Here is a 16,422-nt window from a genome sequence, read left to right on the forward strand (position 1 = left end):
GGGTGCCTTGGACAGGGTGCAATGGGTACAGCCCCTGGAGTGGGTGCTGCGCACTCCAGGAGGAGCAGAGGCCTCGGGATGGGAGCACCGCTCACTCCAAGGTACCAGGACATCTGCATCCACCCCATGGGATGCTCTTTGAGAGCTCCAGGGGAGTGTGAGACCTGGCTCTGTGCCACCTGAGAGCTGGAGCAGAGTTCTGTCCTGTCCCCAAGCAGAGCAGTGAGGGCAGCAGCCTCCTGATTCCTGATACATGCTCGAACTGCTCTGGAGATCCCCCGGCAGTGAAGGGTGGGGCAGTTTAAAGGTTGAAGTTGTTTTAGCAAGGTCCAAATATGCCCCTGTTCTGGGAAAATGGGTCTTTTCTTGTTTTGAGGAGACAGCAAAAACTTTGTCAAAAGCAGCAAGGCTGCCTGCTCTGAAAACACTAACAAAGCTGAGAACGTAAGAGGCTCCTCTTTTGCAAACACAGGGAATAATAAAATGGAGAGAAGCAGGAAAAGTGAGCTGCTAAGCTTCCACTGACATTTGACTGCCCTGTGCTTCATTCGTATCAGAGAGCAAAACCCTTTAAAAATGAATGTGTGACATTCTACAATCCACGCCTTGAAAAAATATCACACAAATCCCTCGCACCAGCAAAGAACTTTGCTTACACGACTTCCCTAGATAAGAAAATAAAACAAAATAAAAGGGAGAAAAACAGCTTACTGTAAGAAGGAGCTTTAGTTTTCTTTCTTTTCTCCAACTCAAAGAAGAAAAAAAATCCTAACAACTAAATCATTTTGCAAAGAGGTTTTCCTTCTCTAAAACAACATGCCTGTGGTAAGTACTACCCATCTTTTCAACTTAATTAGATTCTAAAAAAAAAAAAGGTGCTCCTTGCAACATAACCTAACAGGCTCCATTTATGCACAGAACATTTCAGAGTGGCATTTACAGGCAAGTGCAAGCACACAGCTGAGCTCCAGCCTCCAGGAGTTTGGCAGTATGGCCACTTATACTTGTTTGCAAAGAAGGGTCAAAGAGAGCTAAATCCTTTGCCTATGTCTGTGGGAAAAGCCTATTTTAAAGCAAGATAATCCAGATCAGGAGAGCACAAATTTATGGAGAAAACTCGGATGTTTGTTGCAAACTTTTGAACAAACACATCTGTTTCATCCGCTCAGCCAGTTGGGGGTTCAGCCATTTGTAAATCAGTTCCAATCCAAGCCCAGAGCTGTTCAAATTGGGTCCATCATCACAGGGGGCTTACTCAGATCTCCCAAAACCCCCACGGTGTACCCACTTGTGCAGATGAAGATGCAAAGAGGGGAGCAGTCCTTGAGGGATGAAACAAAAAGCTGGCAGTTAATGATGTTAAAAGCTTTGCTTCCAGTGTTCAGCAGCGTTGGCACAGCCAGATTTAGGAACCATGAGCTGCGGACATGGGAGCCCCTATTTTTTTGTGCTGTGGTACCTGAGGTAACTACAATAGTCTTGAAGTGTGTTAACCCTGCCATGTGGTTCTTTTAATCCTGACGATTTGCTAATTGTGCATGCCTGTGTGAATTCTTTGGCAACAGAAATTAAAATCACTCAGTGGGAAACACTAATCCAAAATGCAGAAGTCCTTAATAACAAGCACTCTGGACTGCTGGGGTGAGCCACTACAGACGACCACTCCTGATGGTTGAAAATGGTGAGTCAAAAGGGGCGACTTCCTCATTCAATGCAAATTAAATTATTTGTGGCAGTAATTATCTGTAAGTCCCCATTGCCTGGTATCTTTTCAGAAACGCCAACAGGCTACAAAGAGCTGGAATTGGCAAACTTGTTTTGTCTTTGAGCGAATGAGCAACAACATTTCTGCATGTCCTAGGCGGAAAAAAATGACCCCAAACCCAAGCCCCTTAGTCCCCAAAGGCCTGCTTACAACAGCCCTATGCAAAGGAGTTCTACCTGGTCCTGTAGAAGACAGAGAGGCCCCTAAAACACTGGCTTGAATGCCTAAAAAGAAAAGGTGATATGAGTTTAAAGTTCTCAATCTACCTCGCACACACAACCCAGGCCTGCATCTGAAAACGCTACAATTTTCTTTCAACTGTGTCTTATCAGTTTCCACCTTTCTCCCTCTCTGTTCCAAGAATGCAGAAATTCTTCATCTAAATTAGAGGGCAAAGGAAGACAGATCTCTTTTGAGGATTTCAGAGCTAAGCTTGCCAGACACATCAAGGGGCTCTCGGTTTCTAAACGTGCCTTTTCTGCTGCCGTTCTGTATCTGGAGAGAGTGGCAGCACAGGACTAAGCCTATTTGGTCCTTACCATCATTATAATTCATAGAAAAGATTATAAAATCAAATGACTAGCACTTTCCACAATGTTAGGGATGTGACTTAAAACCCACAGCTAGGTAGAGGTTTATTTCCCAGCACATCAAAATGCCTTTTGGAATTGGAAAAGCGTTTATCTAGAAATGCTGTTTCCAAAAATAGGGCGCTCCAAGAGATCTCTGTGAATCACTGACAAGCCATGCTGGCGACACAGCTCCCGCTGTCCCCACTGCCCAGCCTGCCCTGCACAGAGCCACTGCAATGCCCCACAAAGCTGCTGTGGGAGCATTAGTGTCAATCACGGGCCAGCCGTGTGCCCAGCGTGTCCCCAGCACAGCTGACACCCCGCACGGAGCACACACTTCCCCACTCATGCATTATCCAGCTGAAAAGGGGAGGAAATAAAGGACCAGGCAGCTATTGGGAAGAAGAGCCTGATATAATGAACACAGAATGTCAGGATGTGAAGAAGATATCTCAATGCTGGTTTACATTCAAGGGTAAGGGAAGTGTGCCAAGAAGAAAGCAGGAGTCCATGGATGGAGTTTACTGGGTCACCCTTTTCAGTGTGAGAGGGTTTTGAAATGAAGAGATGATGTCTGCAAGCATCACACACACAGAGGAGGGATGAGACAGAAAGATGCTCAAAGTTGAGTGAAAAAGTGAAACCAGCTGTATAATCAGGCAGTTGATGCTGGCCCCACTAAAGCAAGGAGAAAAGCTATAGGCAGTGAACACAACTAAGTGTGAATCTGGGGGGAAAAATGATGGAGATTTGATTCGGTTATTTTTGAAACTTCCACTCCTGTCAGAGACTAGACATAAAATCTGAAGCACTGTATTAAAAAATATTATAAAATTGTGGGAGTTCCACTTAAACAGTCAAGGAATGCAAACTTGGTATCAAGCACAAACCATTTACTGCCACAAGCATTAATCAGGAGGCTCCAGCAATATTTTCTGTTAGAAGTATCTGCAGGATCAGATTCCTGTTTCGTGGAGGTTTGGATAACTGTCAGGGATTATTTTTTTTATAAACAGCTTCAAACTCTTCTCTAACTTTTTCTATCAATTTTACATGCATGAACATTAAATCTGTAACTGCCACTCCTCGAGAACTCCTGTGCGTGCACGTTGACAGATTTAATTTTAGATGTTTCGCCAGGATGGATTATGTACACTGTGGGGTAGATTTGCATGCACAGGTAATTTAGACATTAGGTATAGATCATGTAAGTTAAACGTGAAATTTCCTTCTACAGACACGAATTGCACATTGCCCTCATTTTCAATAAGCAATTTGAGAAAGCCAAAAAAATAAAATTCCTTTTAGAGAATTGTGCATGGCAAACTCCTAGGAGTACACATGTAATTTATGATGAAATCTGCTCCAAATTAAGGCAGGCAGTGATGAGCCATGCAAATACCAGGGAGCATGGGTCAAACAGCAGATCTATTGGAAAGGATCTCCACGCCCTAAACCTGTAGCAGACGACAAATCCAATTTGGAGGAATGGTTTCATGCTGGTTGAAAAATAAGAGCACAGCACTATAATCTGGGTGATCCTGTTGCTCTGACTGAGGATTGGAGAGGGCTCTGCTGCAACACTGCTCTTCAAATCAGACACACAAAGGAGGACACGAAAGGTGATGCTGGCAAACATGATCTACACAAGCAAAGGCCAAAGGAAATGTGGATCTTTAATCTAGAGAAAAGGAAATCAAATAGGGCTGATGGGTCTTCAAACATGAAAAGACACCACAGGGGAGCTGTTCTCTCTGCCTGCAGGGGCTGGGGAATGGGAGGCTCTAGGAAAGGCAGTTCATTTCAAACTGGGGGAGAGTTTTATGAAGGAGTCTCTGAAGCCAGCGGGGCAGGCAGGCTGGGAAATCCTGGTCACTAGAGGGGTGTGAACAGAGCCAGAGGAAGGAGAGCTCAGAGCAGTGCAGTGTCTGTCACACTGACACTGGGTGGATCTGCTCCCGTGGTCCAGTTTGAATCTGTGCTTCCTCACCTGCCCCTCTGGAACTGCCAGCAGCCTGAGCAGGGCTGGGAAGCAATTCTGGCCTAAGCACCCGGGCAGCTTTCCTAGAGCCACTGCAAGGGCAAATCCCCACCTACAGCCCGTGCTCTGACAGCTTTAACTGTGCTTTCAACGCCTGCCCTGATGAAGCCAAACTCGGTGCAGGTTGTGGCAGGGGGAGAGGAAGTAAAGGTGTAGTAAAGGTGTAGTAAAGAACAAGTGCCAATACCACAGAGCAAACATCACAGGACAGGAGAAAGTGAAGTAAAAGTAGGTTTAAGTCAAAAGATGCCCTGAGTGTTTTGCACTGTGGGTATACAAGCACAGGCTCTTGAGAATATGATCTAAGCTTCACTTCATCAAATGAATCACTATTTGTGGAGGATTTATTTTTATTTATTTTTTAATTTTATTTACAACCAGAGAAAGTTTAGACAAGCCAGGTGCATGCAGGAGCCATCCGGTATAAGTCTCTGCTGGTACAGAGAGCTACAAACCCTGCCCTCTGCAAAGTTTAGGCTTGCAATCACCACACAGACATGTTCTAAATAACAGCTCATCTTACTTCTGCATTTTGATATATTATTTTTTTAATTTGCTTTCATTAGACGGGCATAGCCACTGATTAACGATTCTGTTTTTCCATCGTCTAATGAGAAAATCACCTAATGAGAATGTTTCTTCTTAAAATCCTGATTTAGCAAGCTGACCTGTGCAGGCAGATCCCAGCATCCATGGAAATATATGGAGATATTCAAGTGTGAATGTGTTTATACAGAGGTATGCTTATAAATAAAATAAAGGGATGTTTTTCTTTTTTGAATGTCCCACAGATGGTGGAAAGAAATTCAGCACAAACTCTGTTATTTCAAAAAATATAAATATAAATTTAGCTTAATAACCTCTAACAATCTCTCCCATGGAGAGAAACTCCCAGATGATACCACCCAACAATGAAAATTGGTGTGAAATTCCAGTGGGAGTTGAAGGGGCTTCCTACATTGCAATCATGTCCCTGGAGCTCTGGCCAGTGCAGGGGAAAAGGAAAACAACATCTTGGCCATTGAGTGCCCTTTTCTCATAAATAACATTAAACTGAGTGCTTGTAACACGTACACGAATCTCTGTATTTCCAGAAATTCTTCCCTGGTCTCATATTGCTCTTGATTAAATTTCATTCTGCAGCCATTACCCAGCCCAGGAGAAAGAAACAAACCAAAACAAACAACCCACACACAGAAAACATTTCCATTTCTTTTCCTGGTGAGCAAATAATAAAATCATGATATGGATTGCTGCAGTTGAAAATACTGTTGCAAAAGAGGTTTCTGTCACTAAATACAAGCCCTCCTGGAAAGTGGATGAATTGCTGTCTTTTACAGCTTCAGCTGGGAGTAAAACCAGCATCTTCCAGACCTGGCTGAGCTGGTATCTTACACTGCCCATTAAACTTAAGTGCAGAGAGACAGCAGCAATTCTTTCCCAACCTCAGACACCATTTGTGTTGGTGTAAATACAGAGTAACTCCTTGAAAAGGTTCAGGCACCATCCTGGGCACAGGGATGCATGGAGTGCGCCAGGACAGGACTCCTAATTCCATCTCTTTCTCCACACAGGATCTCAGCTCATAAACAATTAGCCTTTGCTGATGGGTGAACTTAAGTACACAATATGATGTTGACCCTGCATGATGAGTTACCAGTTAGGAATTGAGGCCTCCTGGGTTGCATCTCCTCTTAAAGCATATTAAAGATTTTTATGGCCTTTTTCATCCCTTCCTATACGTTGTAGGAAGTTTTCTATGACGTGTTGCTATACAAGAATCCCGTACTATTTACCTATAACTATGTATGCCCAAAATAGCTGAAAGAGCTGCTTCTATAAGTGAGTATTTTTGACTGGTTTCACCAGTCAGAGCTGCAGGTACTCAGCCATCTCACAGAATCCAATTTTCCAGTCCTGGATTGCAGCAGAACACAAGACTGGCTGAGGGCAGAACTGCAGTCTAGAGATTACCACAGTGCTATGGCCTGTCTCTGTAAAGACCAGGTACTCCTGACATAAGTCTCTGTGACTTTACTAGAACTATCATTCAGAACTGTTTGGAAGAGTTAGGGTTGGAGATTTTGGTCCTTAGCAAGAAGAAATGCCTGTATAGAAGACGACAGAGAGTTGGGAGGAATTATCTGAAAGCAGACATGAATTGCTCTAAGAAACACAGCTTTGAAGTCCAGAAACTGAAACCAAACATGAAGTGATACAGTCCATATGGTCACATTTAAAGATCTGCCAGCAGATCTATTTGGGAACCTGCTTTTCAATAGTGGTAACTCATTCAACTGAATTTTGCTTCAGGACTAAATCATTCATGCAAGGTCACAGCATGGAAACCAATTCTATTTTAAAAATCTGTATATAACCATATTGCTGCTGTTATTTCCACAACATTTCAAATAAACTTAAATCCAACCTCTCTGCTCATAGGCGTCCAGAGCAATTTGAATCAAGTTTGGCTAAGAATTGCACAGTCCTTAGCAATTTCAGATCTTCATCTGCAATTCTAATGAAATGCTCTATTTAATGTGAAACTTGAAACATGAACTTCATTGTGTGCTCCTTCATGGACTCTCCTGCTTTCTTGCCTTACTGCTGGAACATCCCTTTTACCTTGATTGTTGTTCAAGGGAAAAAACAGCTGAGCTTGGTTTTCCCAGCTCAGGGAACAGACCCAATGTCCGTGTGAACCAAAATGCAGAGCCTGGTGAAGGAAGTGTTTGTTGTGAGGTCACTGTTGATGTGTTGCCTCCACTACCACGATGGTCCAGCTTGCGGAGCTGTCCCTGGGACACCATCAGCACAGAGCTGAGAAGGAGCTCTTTGCAGAAAATTTTGGGTGTGGTACTGGGGAAGAAAAGCTTTGTGATTTCTGCAAGCTGAGCTCAAATCTCCACCTGCTCCTCTGAACACTCAGTTTGCCTGATGGCACCTCTGGCTTTTCCCTGGTGTGATGTGCTGCATGGTGGACATCTGCCTCATTAAACCTTATTAAAGCCCTTCCTTCTGCCTCTGCTGAAGCTCATTGCAACCCCAGGCTTGGGTGACCTCCAGAGGGTTCTCTCTTCATTTTTCCTGACTCACTGCACTGCTCCTTGAGGAAAAAGGGTCTAGCAAACTGACCCACAGCAAATAGACCCCTTAAGGACCCCTGTGCTTGCTCTGGCAGAGCAATCCTCAGCTGACTGCTTCAAGCAATGCTGTGCAGCTGTAAAATGGGTCACAGAGGGCTTGGAAGTTGATTCATCTCTTTAAACACACAGATCTCAAAATAAAATACAGCAGGGAACATGCTGACCACATACTGCCTACTGGAAAAAGACAGAATTATAAAGGAAAACCTGGCACTGAATTTCTCAGGCAATGGTGCTACTGGTTGTAAGGAAACCAAACAGTAAAACATGAGAGATGTGCAGAAGAGGAAAGGTTCCAATAATAAATTCAACTAGCTCCTAGCACCTTTGGGTTAAAACCATCACCTACTTTACAGTTAGTTAACCTCCTGTTTAATCTGACTACTTGAAGTCACGTTCAGTTCTTGGTGGACCAGTGTGAAGTCTAGAGCAAACAGAGTTACTCTGCATTTACAATTACATCCCCGGGCAAAGCCAAGACTCATGATGGTGTCCTAAGGCTCCTCACATGCTTGGGAAGTGGGAAAGGTTCCTCTTTCAATAGTTTTCTGACAGGTCATGAAGAAGCAATTACCACAGAATCTTTCAACAGTCCACTAAAATTTATGCTTTGCACTTGGAACGAAATACAGGTCTGAAAATATGTTGTCTTCTGAAATGCTGCACACTTTTAAATAAAAAAAATGGTTTAAAAATATAATTCCAATACTATTTTTACAAAACACTAAGTCTGTAAAAGTAGATATCTAGGAAAATCATCTAGATAGGTAATTGTTCTAGATTAAAAAAAAAAGTCTTTATTTTAAAAGATAAATAATTGCAACAGTTTAGTTCCATTACCCGGAAGGAAAAATTGCAACTACCTGTCTAAAAATGCAAACATAATACTATGAGAATAGGACATTTCTGCAATGTTGAGCTATTTTTTGATGTTCAAAGAAGCCATTTTCAGCAGTATCCTTCTGCCTTGATGTATTACAATGCATTTAACCAGTATTCCAGATCCTTGCACATAGTTTTTTTCCTTTTCTTCACTGAACATTTTCAAGTTAACTGATCCCTGCAGGCAGTGGCATGCAGGGATCCTCCTTTGCCCCGTTCTTTGGACATAAAGCAACTAATACGGAGAGGAAATCAGCTTCCCTTGAAATGGCAGCACATTAACCCACTCATTTTGCTGAGCTGCTGAACACCTCCCAGAACAAAGTGCCAAGATGAGACAAAGAGGAACTGCAGGAAGGGGCAAAGGAGGCAGCTCCTGGAGCAGCAGACCAGGAGGGGCTGTCAGGGCTGGTGTGGCCCTCTGGTTTCAGAGCCCTGACAAGCCTGGCAGGTTCTGGGAAAAGGTTGATGCCAGTGATAGGGCTCTGGATGCTTCTGAAAGCTGGCGAGGGCAGAGCTGTTCCTGTCAGCAGCAACAGCTGCCTTCTGCACCCCTCCCAGCCCTCTGATGGCAGCACAGGCATCCAACTCACTTCTCCAGGACTTTTTCCTCACGTCATTGATCCAGCCCTCTCCTCCTCTGGATCCTCAGACAACTATCATCATGGCACAAACAGCTTGGCCCTGATTGCTTTCCAGCCCCTCAGTCTTTAGGCAACAGATGGCTCTGGAAGTACCGATGTGTGAAGCATTTTCATGTGCCTTAACAACTGCCTTAATTATGCAGCATTGTCATTAGGACTGGACAGGTGATTTAGATCTGAATATCTGAACCACTTCATCATCCAAGGATCTAAACCAACACTCAGAACCTGGCAGCTGGGATGTTTGCTGGGGTAATGTCAACTCCCCGTTGTCAGAAACCTTAAAATTTTTAGAAAGCTTACATCCATGGCTGAGAAATTCCCCATGATGACCTTCAGGTGTGAATTTCCTGATGTCTGGCTATGAGTGATGGACAATTAAAAAGATGCACTGGGGACACTCTGTATTTGTTTATTAGCATTTACAGAATCATGGAATCGTTTATGTTGGAAAAGCTTTCTAAGATCATCAAGTCCAACTGTTCCCCCAGCACTGCCATGTCCATCTCTAACCCCCGTCCCCAAGTGCCACATCTACACAGCTTTTTAATGCCTCACTGGTGACTCCAGCACTTCCCTGAGCCACACATTCTGGTGCTGGACAGCCCTTTTGGTGAAGAAATTTTTTCTGATGTCCAATCTAGAGAGAAATATCCAATTTGAAGAACCATAAACCATAACTGACATATCTGTGGACATTCATGTGTTTGCAGGCACAGCTACAGGTGCAGTGGTAAAACAGGGAAAACAGCAGCATGCAACTGAGAAAATAAAACACAAGCATCTGGAAAGACAAGGATAAATGGAATGGTAAAAAAGAAAAAAAAAAATTAGAAAAGAATACAACAAAGCATAAAATTACCACAGGGTGAACATGCTCTAAAAACCTCATCCCCAGCCAAGTACTTACAAGTAATAGGAGTAGGAATATGCATTTCTTCTAAATATTGACGGCCGGTCAGATGAACAAAATATCCAAAAGGAGAAAAAGAGAAAAGCACATAATTAGATTTATATGAACTCCAGGATCCTTTTTCAATATACAAAGTATTTGTGCTGTTTTCTGTACTGAGCTACTATTTGCCTATGCTTCTTTCAGGAGCTGTACGCCAGTGAGGAATAAACAGATACTGAACTGGAGACTGAAGGTTGTGTTTTCACTTCTGCCACCATGAATAAATCCCCTCACCTTTAATTCCCTCACTTTTTCATGTCAGTAACATGGGCAATGAGACTTAATTTTGCCTCTCAAGTGCTTTGATATTTTTGAAATGGAAAGAAAGATGTCAGAGCTATTAATATAAATAACAATAAATAGGGAAGTGACAATGTAAGAACGCCACAGTTTTGGAATATTTAGACAATGAGCAAATTGTCTAATGATAAATCAAGCTTCATCAAACTCTAAAATGCAAATAGTTCATTAACAATTCAAGCATCACTCCATATTTATAGCTGAGCACTGGGGGCATGCAGTAGCTTTCTGCATCACTGTGATTAAGCACTTTCTACCACAGTTTCTCAACAATTCATTTCACAACATTTTGAGCAGCACCACAAACTGAGCCTTGGCAGTCAGTTGTAGCTTAAGAGGTGACGTTTCCCCTTTTATAACTGGAAAGGGGCTTCTCTGAAAAGACTGGTTCACAACAGACCTATCCCAGGGTATGAGAGATTTACCACCAGCCACAAGGAGCCACAAAAGCAGCAGCAGCGGTCAAGACAGGGAAAAACAGTGAAACCCAAACATCAATCTATTGCATAGCTTTAAAATCCCATCCTTGAAGGCACTAGGAAGATTAGGAATCACTTAGAAATACAAATGCAGCTTTCAAGTGTTCAGTTTTATGGTTGCTCTGAACACAACTTCCATAAGCACACGTGGAAACCAGGTTCAGTGCAGTCACTCTGTGCACAGTCACCCTCTCTGCTGTGCACACACGGGGTAAAGAACAGCTCATGAGGATTAAACTGAAGTTTGATGGTGTTCCTGATGATGGCCTTTGCTCTAAACCTGATATTTCGGCCAGATTCCTGATGTATGCCGAGTTATTTGAATAGCACTGATTCCAAGATACACCTGGATGCATTTTAACTAAATGCTATTATCTCCTGAAAGCAGAAGTGCTACAGGCCCGAGCAATGCACCAGCTAAGGTGCAGTGTTTGCCACTGAGCTTCCCTGTGAAAATCCAAGTTCCACTGAGCCTCTAAACAAAGGGAAACATGACCAAGATGCAGAAGGTGAGAGCCCACACAGCTGAACCCCTGAAATCCCCAAAACTAAACGAAGCTCTCAGAGGCCAGGGCCAGGGTTCACACAGCACTGTTGACTGCAGCTGTTCCCTTGAGCACCTTGCTGCTCTCCTGCCTGGGCTGCACACATCTGGCATCCCACCAGACTCTTGGCCCTCTTTAAAAAGCTGCACATCCCTCCAGGCTGCAGAGGAAAGCTCAGAAAGGTTTGCTCCATAAGGACACAGAATAAAGGAAGACAAACAAAAGGAAGATGATGTTCTGGAATTGGACAGTCCATTTTGGCTCAAGTTCTCCAAAAACACGCAGCCTGAAATAAGGACTTACTACAGAATATTTCAAAGCTTACTGTGAAAACTGGTCTGAGTTATGGTTCAGTAAAAAGATGACCTGGTCCTAGAATGTACAACACAACCCAAACCCCTGCCTGCCTCCCACCTGAAACAGGGACACATGAGGGACATGGCTCACTAAATGTGCAAATATCCCTTTTTCCTAATTCTATCCTATTCCTAATATCTATCCTATAGTATGTTCTGCCCAAGAGACTTTGGGGTTTTATTTAATTAGTTTAAGGTAAAAACCTAAATCCTAATCCAGAATAAGGAGCTGAATTTTCATAGGAGGAAATAATCCTAGACCCTACATAGCCCCAAATCTCCTTTTTTGCTACCAACAGCAGTTTAAAGAACTTATTTACGGTGCACCCATGACAGGCTGTCCGATCCTATTTATTCAGTCTTATATTTAAAGGGGTCAGTGGAGGCTTTGTCTGCTCAAACACACCAGCCTGAGAGGTGTCACATTCTTCACTCCAGGGAAATACAAGTCATGATTACACCAGAATTAAAATTGCTCAGATGAAATCAGAACTGACCAAAATCAAATCCTCTGGGGAGTGGCAAAGTCAAAGCGTATTTTCTCCTGAAAAAATATCTTATTTTTCTTGCTTCATTTTGTTTTTACTAAATGATTCTGTATTCTCTATTACACAAATGTCTTTAACTAATATTAAGGAAAAAAAAAAGCTCCTTAGAGAATTAAAAACATTTTCATACAATAAAAATGAGATATTTCAAGATATGAATCTATTAATGAAAGAATGTGGTTCTGCCTTTTGTGGGCACATACACTCATGTGGGCACTGATAACCACCTCTAAATTAACGGGCTAAATTATCATAGAATCACAGAGTGGCTCGTGTTGGAATGGACCTAAAAGATCATTCCAATCCCCCCTGCCATGGGCAGGGACACCTTCCACTGTCCCAGGCTGCTCCAAGCCCTGTCCAACTGGGCCTTGGACACTGCCAGGGATCCAGGGGCAGCCACAGCTTCTCTGGGCATCCTGTGCCAGGGCCTCCCCACCCTCACAGGGAAGGATTTCTTCCTAGTATCTAATCTAAATTTAATCTCTTTCAGTTTGAAGCCATCCCCCCCTTGTCCTGTCACTACCTGGCCTTGTATAAAGTTTCCCTCCATTATGTGGCAGCAATTTTTATGTCATATACACGTAATGATGATACCATGACTTAACTCATGGAGTTAGTGGGTTCCCAAAACCAAGAAAACAAACTTTGTTAATGGCTTTGATTTTAAATACTGTAATACACTCATATTTAAAACAGAAATTTATATGCACACACAATTTTGACGTAGATATACACATATGGAAACTTAAGCAGACTTTAGACAACTTCAAGTTTCAACTAAAACTTTCAGACAACAAACATAAAGTCAAATCCAAGTTTTCCACTGTATTTATACAGTGGAAAATAATGAAGCTTAATTTAGCTTCATGTATCTCACTAAACCCTCTAAAACTTTATCAGCCCACAGAAATTTTTGAGTTCCTGGAATTTTTGCAATTTGTTCTGCTGAAACTGTGAGCGACTGGGCACCACTTGCTTATGCCCTGTGTTTGAAAGGTTCCAAGCAGCCTGCTTGGTGACTCTCACAGGAACAAAAAGAGGCTCCTGATGATCCCAGTGCTCATCTCAAACCAATGTCTTCCTTCTCTTCTAATCCCTCTCCTCCCTTTGCTCTCTGCGCTGATTAACAAAATGCTTCATCTGGGAAATCCACCACAGTGCCTGCTCCCAGTAAGCTGTGATGCCCTGGACAATGGACAAATGTCACTGGGATATTTTCTGGCTCCATTTGAAGAAAATGTCTTAAGTTAAACTCATAAAATTATTTTACTGAATTGTTGCCTTGCAAGGCTACACTGTACACCGAGGCCTTGGTGCACTGGGAAGGGAGCTCTTTTAAAGAGTGAGGCTAATGCAAACATGGAATGCAAGAGCTTAAGCTCTGAACACTTCTGTTTGCAAAATGGAAAGAGAACTTTGTTGTTAAATTGCTGTCTCAGAAGAGCTCAAGCTTTCAGCTCCGCTCCTCCAGAAGTTTCAATCAATTTGTGGTCCAAATCAGCTTCTCCTTTTATAAAAGCTGGTCCCAACCCGCACTAGTTTACAAAGGAAATGAGCCTGACAGGCTGAAGTTCATCTTCAGGGAACACTTGTCCATATGTAGCTCTAAGCCTCACTTGGATGTGGCTGGTGGTTCCCATCCAAGGGAGCCCAGAACTGATGTGATCAGCAGCTCTGGAGGTGCTGGAGGTGTGCTACAGCCTCCCAAAGCTCCTCTTGCACTCATAGCTTCTAAATGGGAAAAGATTTTAAAGTCAATGAGCCAGTTTATTCCTTATTTCAGTGTGTCTTCTGGCAGGTATCCTTGCAAATTGCAGCAAACAAAGAGAGATACAGACTGCAGGGATTTTGCTTGTCTGCCCTGGGAGGGGCTGTGGAAACAACACAAGGGAAACTGCAATTTTCCAGCTCTAGGGAAAAAAAGGGTGAATTTAGATTTCTAATAGTCCCACTCACTTCCTTTCTAATGTTAACTTTGAAGAAAATTGCCCAGTTTTCCAGAGCCTATGGCAAAACCAGACAGAGCAAAGTTCTGCCCGTGGGACACCACACCCAAATTCACCAAACATTGCTGCTTCAGGGACCAGTTCAGTTTTTGCTGAACTGAAAGCAAGTTCAGCTGAAGGTCCCGTGCACTGTCTCAGGGGCGAGCTCAGCTCAGCAGGAGATTGGGAACTTCCACACAGAGCAAATGGATCCTCAGTCTCCAACCTCTGGAACTCGTTCTGCATTACGAGTAATTTTGCTTGGGGGTTTGTCTGTGCTATCTGTGAGATAACAACTTATGTTGTAGCAGTCGTGACATCAGAAGAACCAAGTGTTGGAAAATGGCTGGGATGAGGCAGCCACAGATTCTCTAGGCAATCTGTGCCAAGGCCTCAGCTCTCTCACAGGGAAGAATTTCTTCCTAATATCTGATATAAACCTCCTCTCTGGCAGCTTGAAGCCATTCCCCCCTGTCCTGGCACTCCAGGCCCTTGTAAATTGTCTCTCTCCATCTTTCTTGTAGGCTCCCTTCAAGTACTGCAAGGCCACAACTGGGTCACTCCAAAGCTTCTCTTCCCCAGACTGAACAATGCCCACTCTCTCAGCCTTTCCTGTTAGGAGAGGTGCTCCTTTTGTCCCTTTGCACTTCACCGTGCTACCTCGTGACTTATCCCTTCACATTAACTATCAATTAATTATCACTATCTCTTTGCAGTAAAAACCATTCTTTTGCTGCTGGATCTCCCAGAACTGGCATTTCTTCTGGGCCTACAACCCTTAGTGTCGGTGTTATGTAACCAGGCATTAACTGCTGCCCTCTGCCACAAATAAAGAACATTTTATCTTTATTTATTCTTCTTTTGGAAGAAGCCAGGAGGCTCAAGATGGAAGCAAAGCAGAAACTTACCTTCTCTTGATGGTAAGCATTGCTCCCAAGAGGATAATCACAAACATCAGGAGACCAGCTATAACTCCAGCCATTTTCACCGTGCTGTCAACTTGCTTTTCTGGTTCCACTGCATTGGAATTCTGGGTGGAAGCTCCTTAAAAGATGGAGAGAGAGGAAGGACAAGATAAAAAAGAAAGAATTTGTAGGGAAACTGTGCAATGATCCACTTTAAATATTCATTTGAAAGCCTAACAACATATTTGCAATCAAATTGCAATAGACAATTGTCCATCTAACCAAATCTGCCTTTAATGAGGGCTAATGACCGATAATTCAGAGCAGTAATAGGGTGTAAAATCCCAGTGTAGTGTAAATGACTATAATATTTTACTAAGTTATACTGTAACGGGGCATTTGCTCTTCTGAAGCACTCAGCATGCACCCAGAAACAGGAGAACAACAGTTCTAATTTTAATCTCAAATAGTTTAAATGAGTCCTTGCTCATCAGAATAGTGAGCACAGTAACATGTAATAATAATAATAATAATAATACCTCTGGCCGAAAATTTTTTCCCCTCTAAAATCAGCTCACATTTGTGTTTTTCAGTGTATTGGAGGCCTGGCTTTTTTAAACATCCCATTACAATTATACATGTAACAAGCATGAATCCAACATACAGAGCACCCTCCACACAGAATCATGGAATGATTTGAGCTAGAAGGGACCTTAAAGCCCATCTCATTCCAACCCCCTGCCATGGGAAGGGACACCTTCCACTAGGCCAGGCTGAACCTTGGATCTCCATCCAGCCTGGCCTTGGACACTTCCAGGGATGGGGCAGCCACAGCTTCTCTGGACAACCCACTCCAGTGCCTGAGCACCCTCACACATCACCTAATGTACTCCCGGCATGACTACTTCAGCCCAAACAAGAGAGCATAATTTCTATTTGAAATTATTTGGTTTTGTTGTTTTTTGTTGGTTTTTTTAACAAGTGAAATCCACACACCTGAAAATAAAACATATTTAGGAACATTATTTGCACAGCATTTCTGCTTTTTTCTTCCTGCACTAAATAAGCACCTTGGAGAAAGCTGCCCTCTCCCCTGTTGCTGAGACCATTTCAATAGTGCTCATTACAGATCTTAGCTCTGCTGACTTCACCACTTGCTGCACAGAATTTTTCCAGATATAGCTTAAGCCACTGAGCTTGATTTAGAAAGCCCCACAAGATTTGAGTCGTGGCTACTCTAAAGACTAAATAAGCCTATCTTCATTATATTCCTGTTACACTTAACTACTCCTAAAA

At 42.9% G+C, this 16,422-nt stretch overlaps 1 protein-coding gene across 9 annotated transcripts in view; it reads right to left on the reverse strand.

Moving 5' to 3' along the window:
- Nucleotides 1–16,422, reverse strand: part of PTPRT (protein tyrosine phosphatase receptor type T) — a 434,461-nt gene that overhangs the window by 59,906 nt on the left and 358,133 nt on the right. For 6 of the 9 annotated variants that reach the window (XM_042050484.1, XM_042050503.1, XM_042050476.1 and 3 more), the window contains 3 exons: nucleotides 15,130–15,265; nucleotides 9,961–9,990; nucleotides 1,942–1,989 (listed from right to left, as the gene is read on the reverse strand). In XM_042050484.1, the coding sequence (XP_041906418.1) occupies nucleotides 1,942–1,989; nucleotides 9,961–9,990; nucleotides 15,130–15,265 (214 nt within the window). The remainder of the gene's footprint in view (nucleotides 1–1,941; nucleotides 1,990–9,960; nucleotides 9,991–15,129; nucleotides 15,266–16,422) is intronic. The other 3 variants (XM_042050521.1, XM_042050493.1, XM_042050536.1) reach the window with 1 other exon arrangement.

This window comes from Corvus kubaryi, unplaced genomic scaffold (genome assembly GCF_017639235.1).
Source record: "Corvus kubaryi isolate FWS band 111438036 unplaced genomic scaffold, C.kubaryi_AGA036_p1.0 134, whole genome shotgun sequence".
Lineage (NCBI taxonomy): Eukaryota > Metazoa > Chordata > Aves > Passeriformes > Corvidae > Corvus > Corvus kubaryi.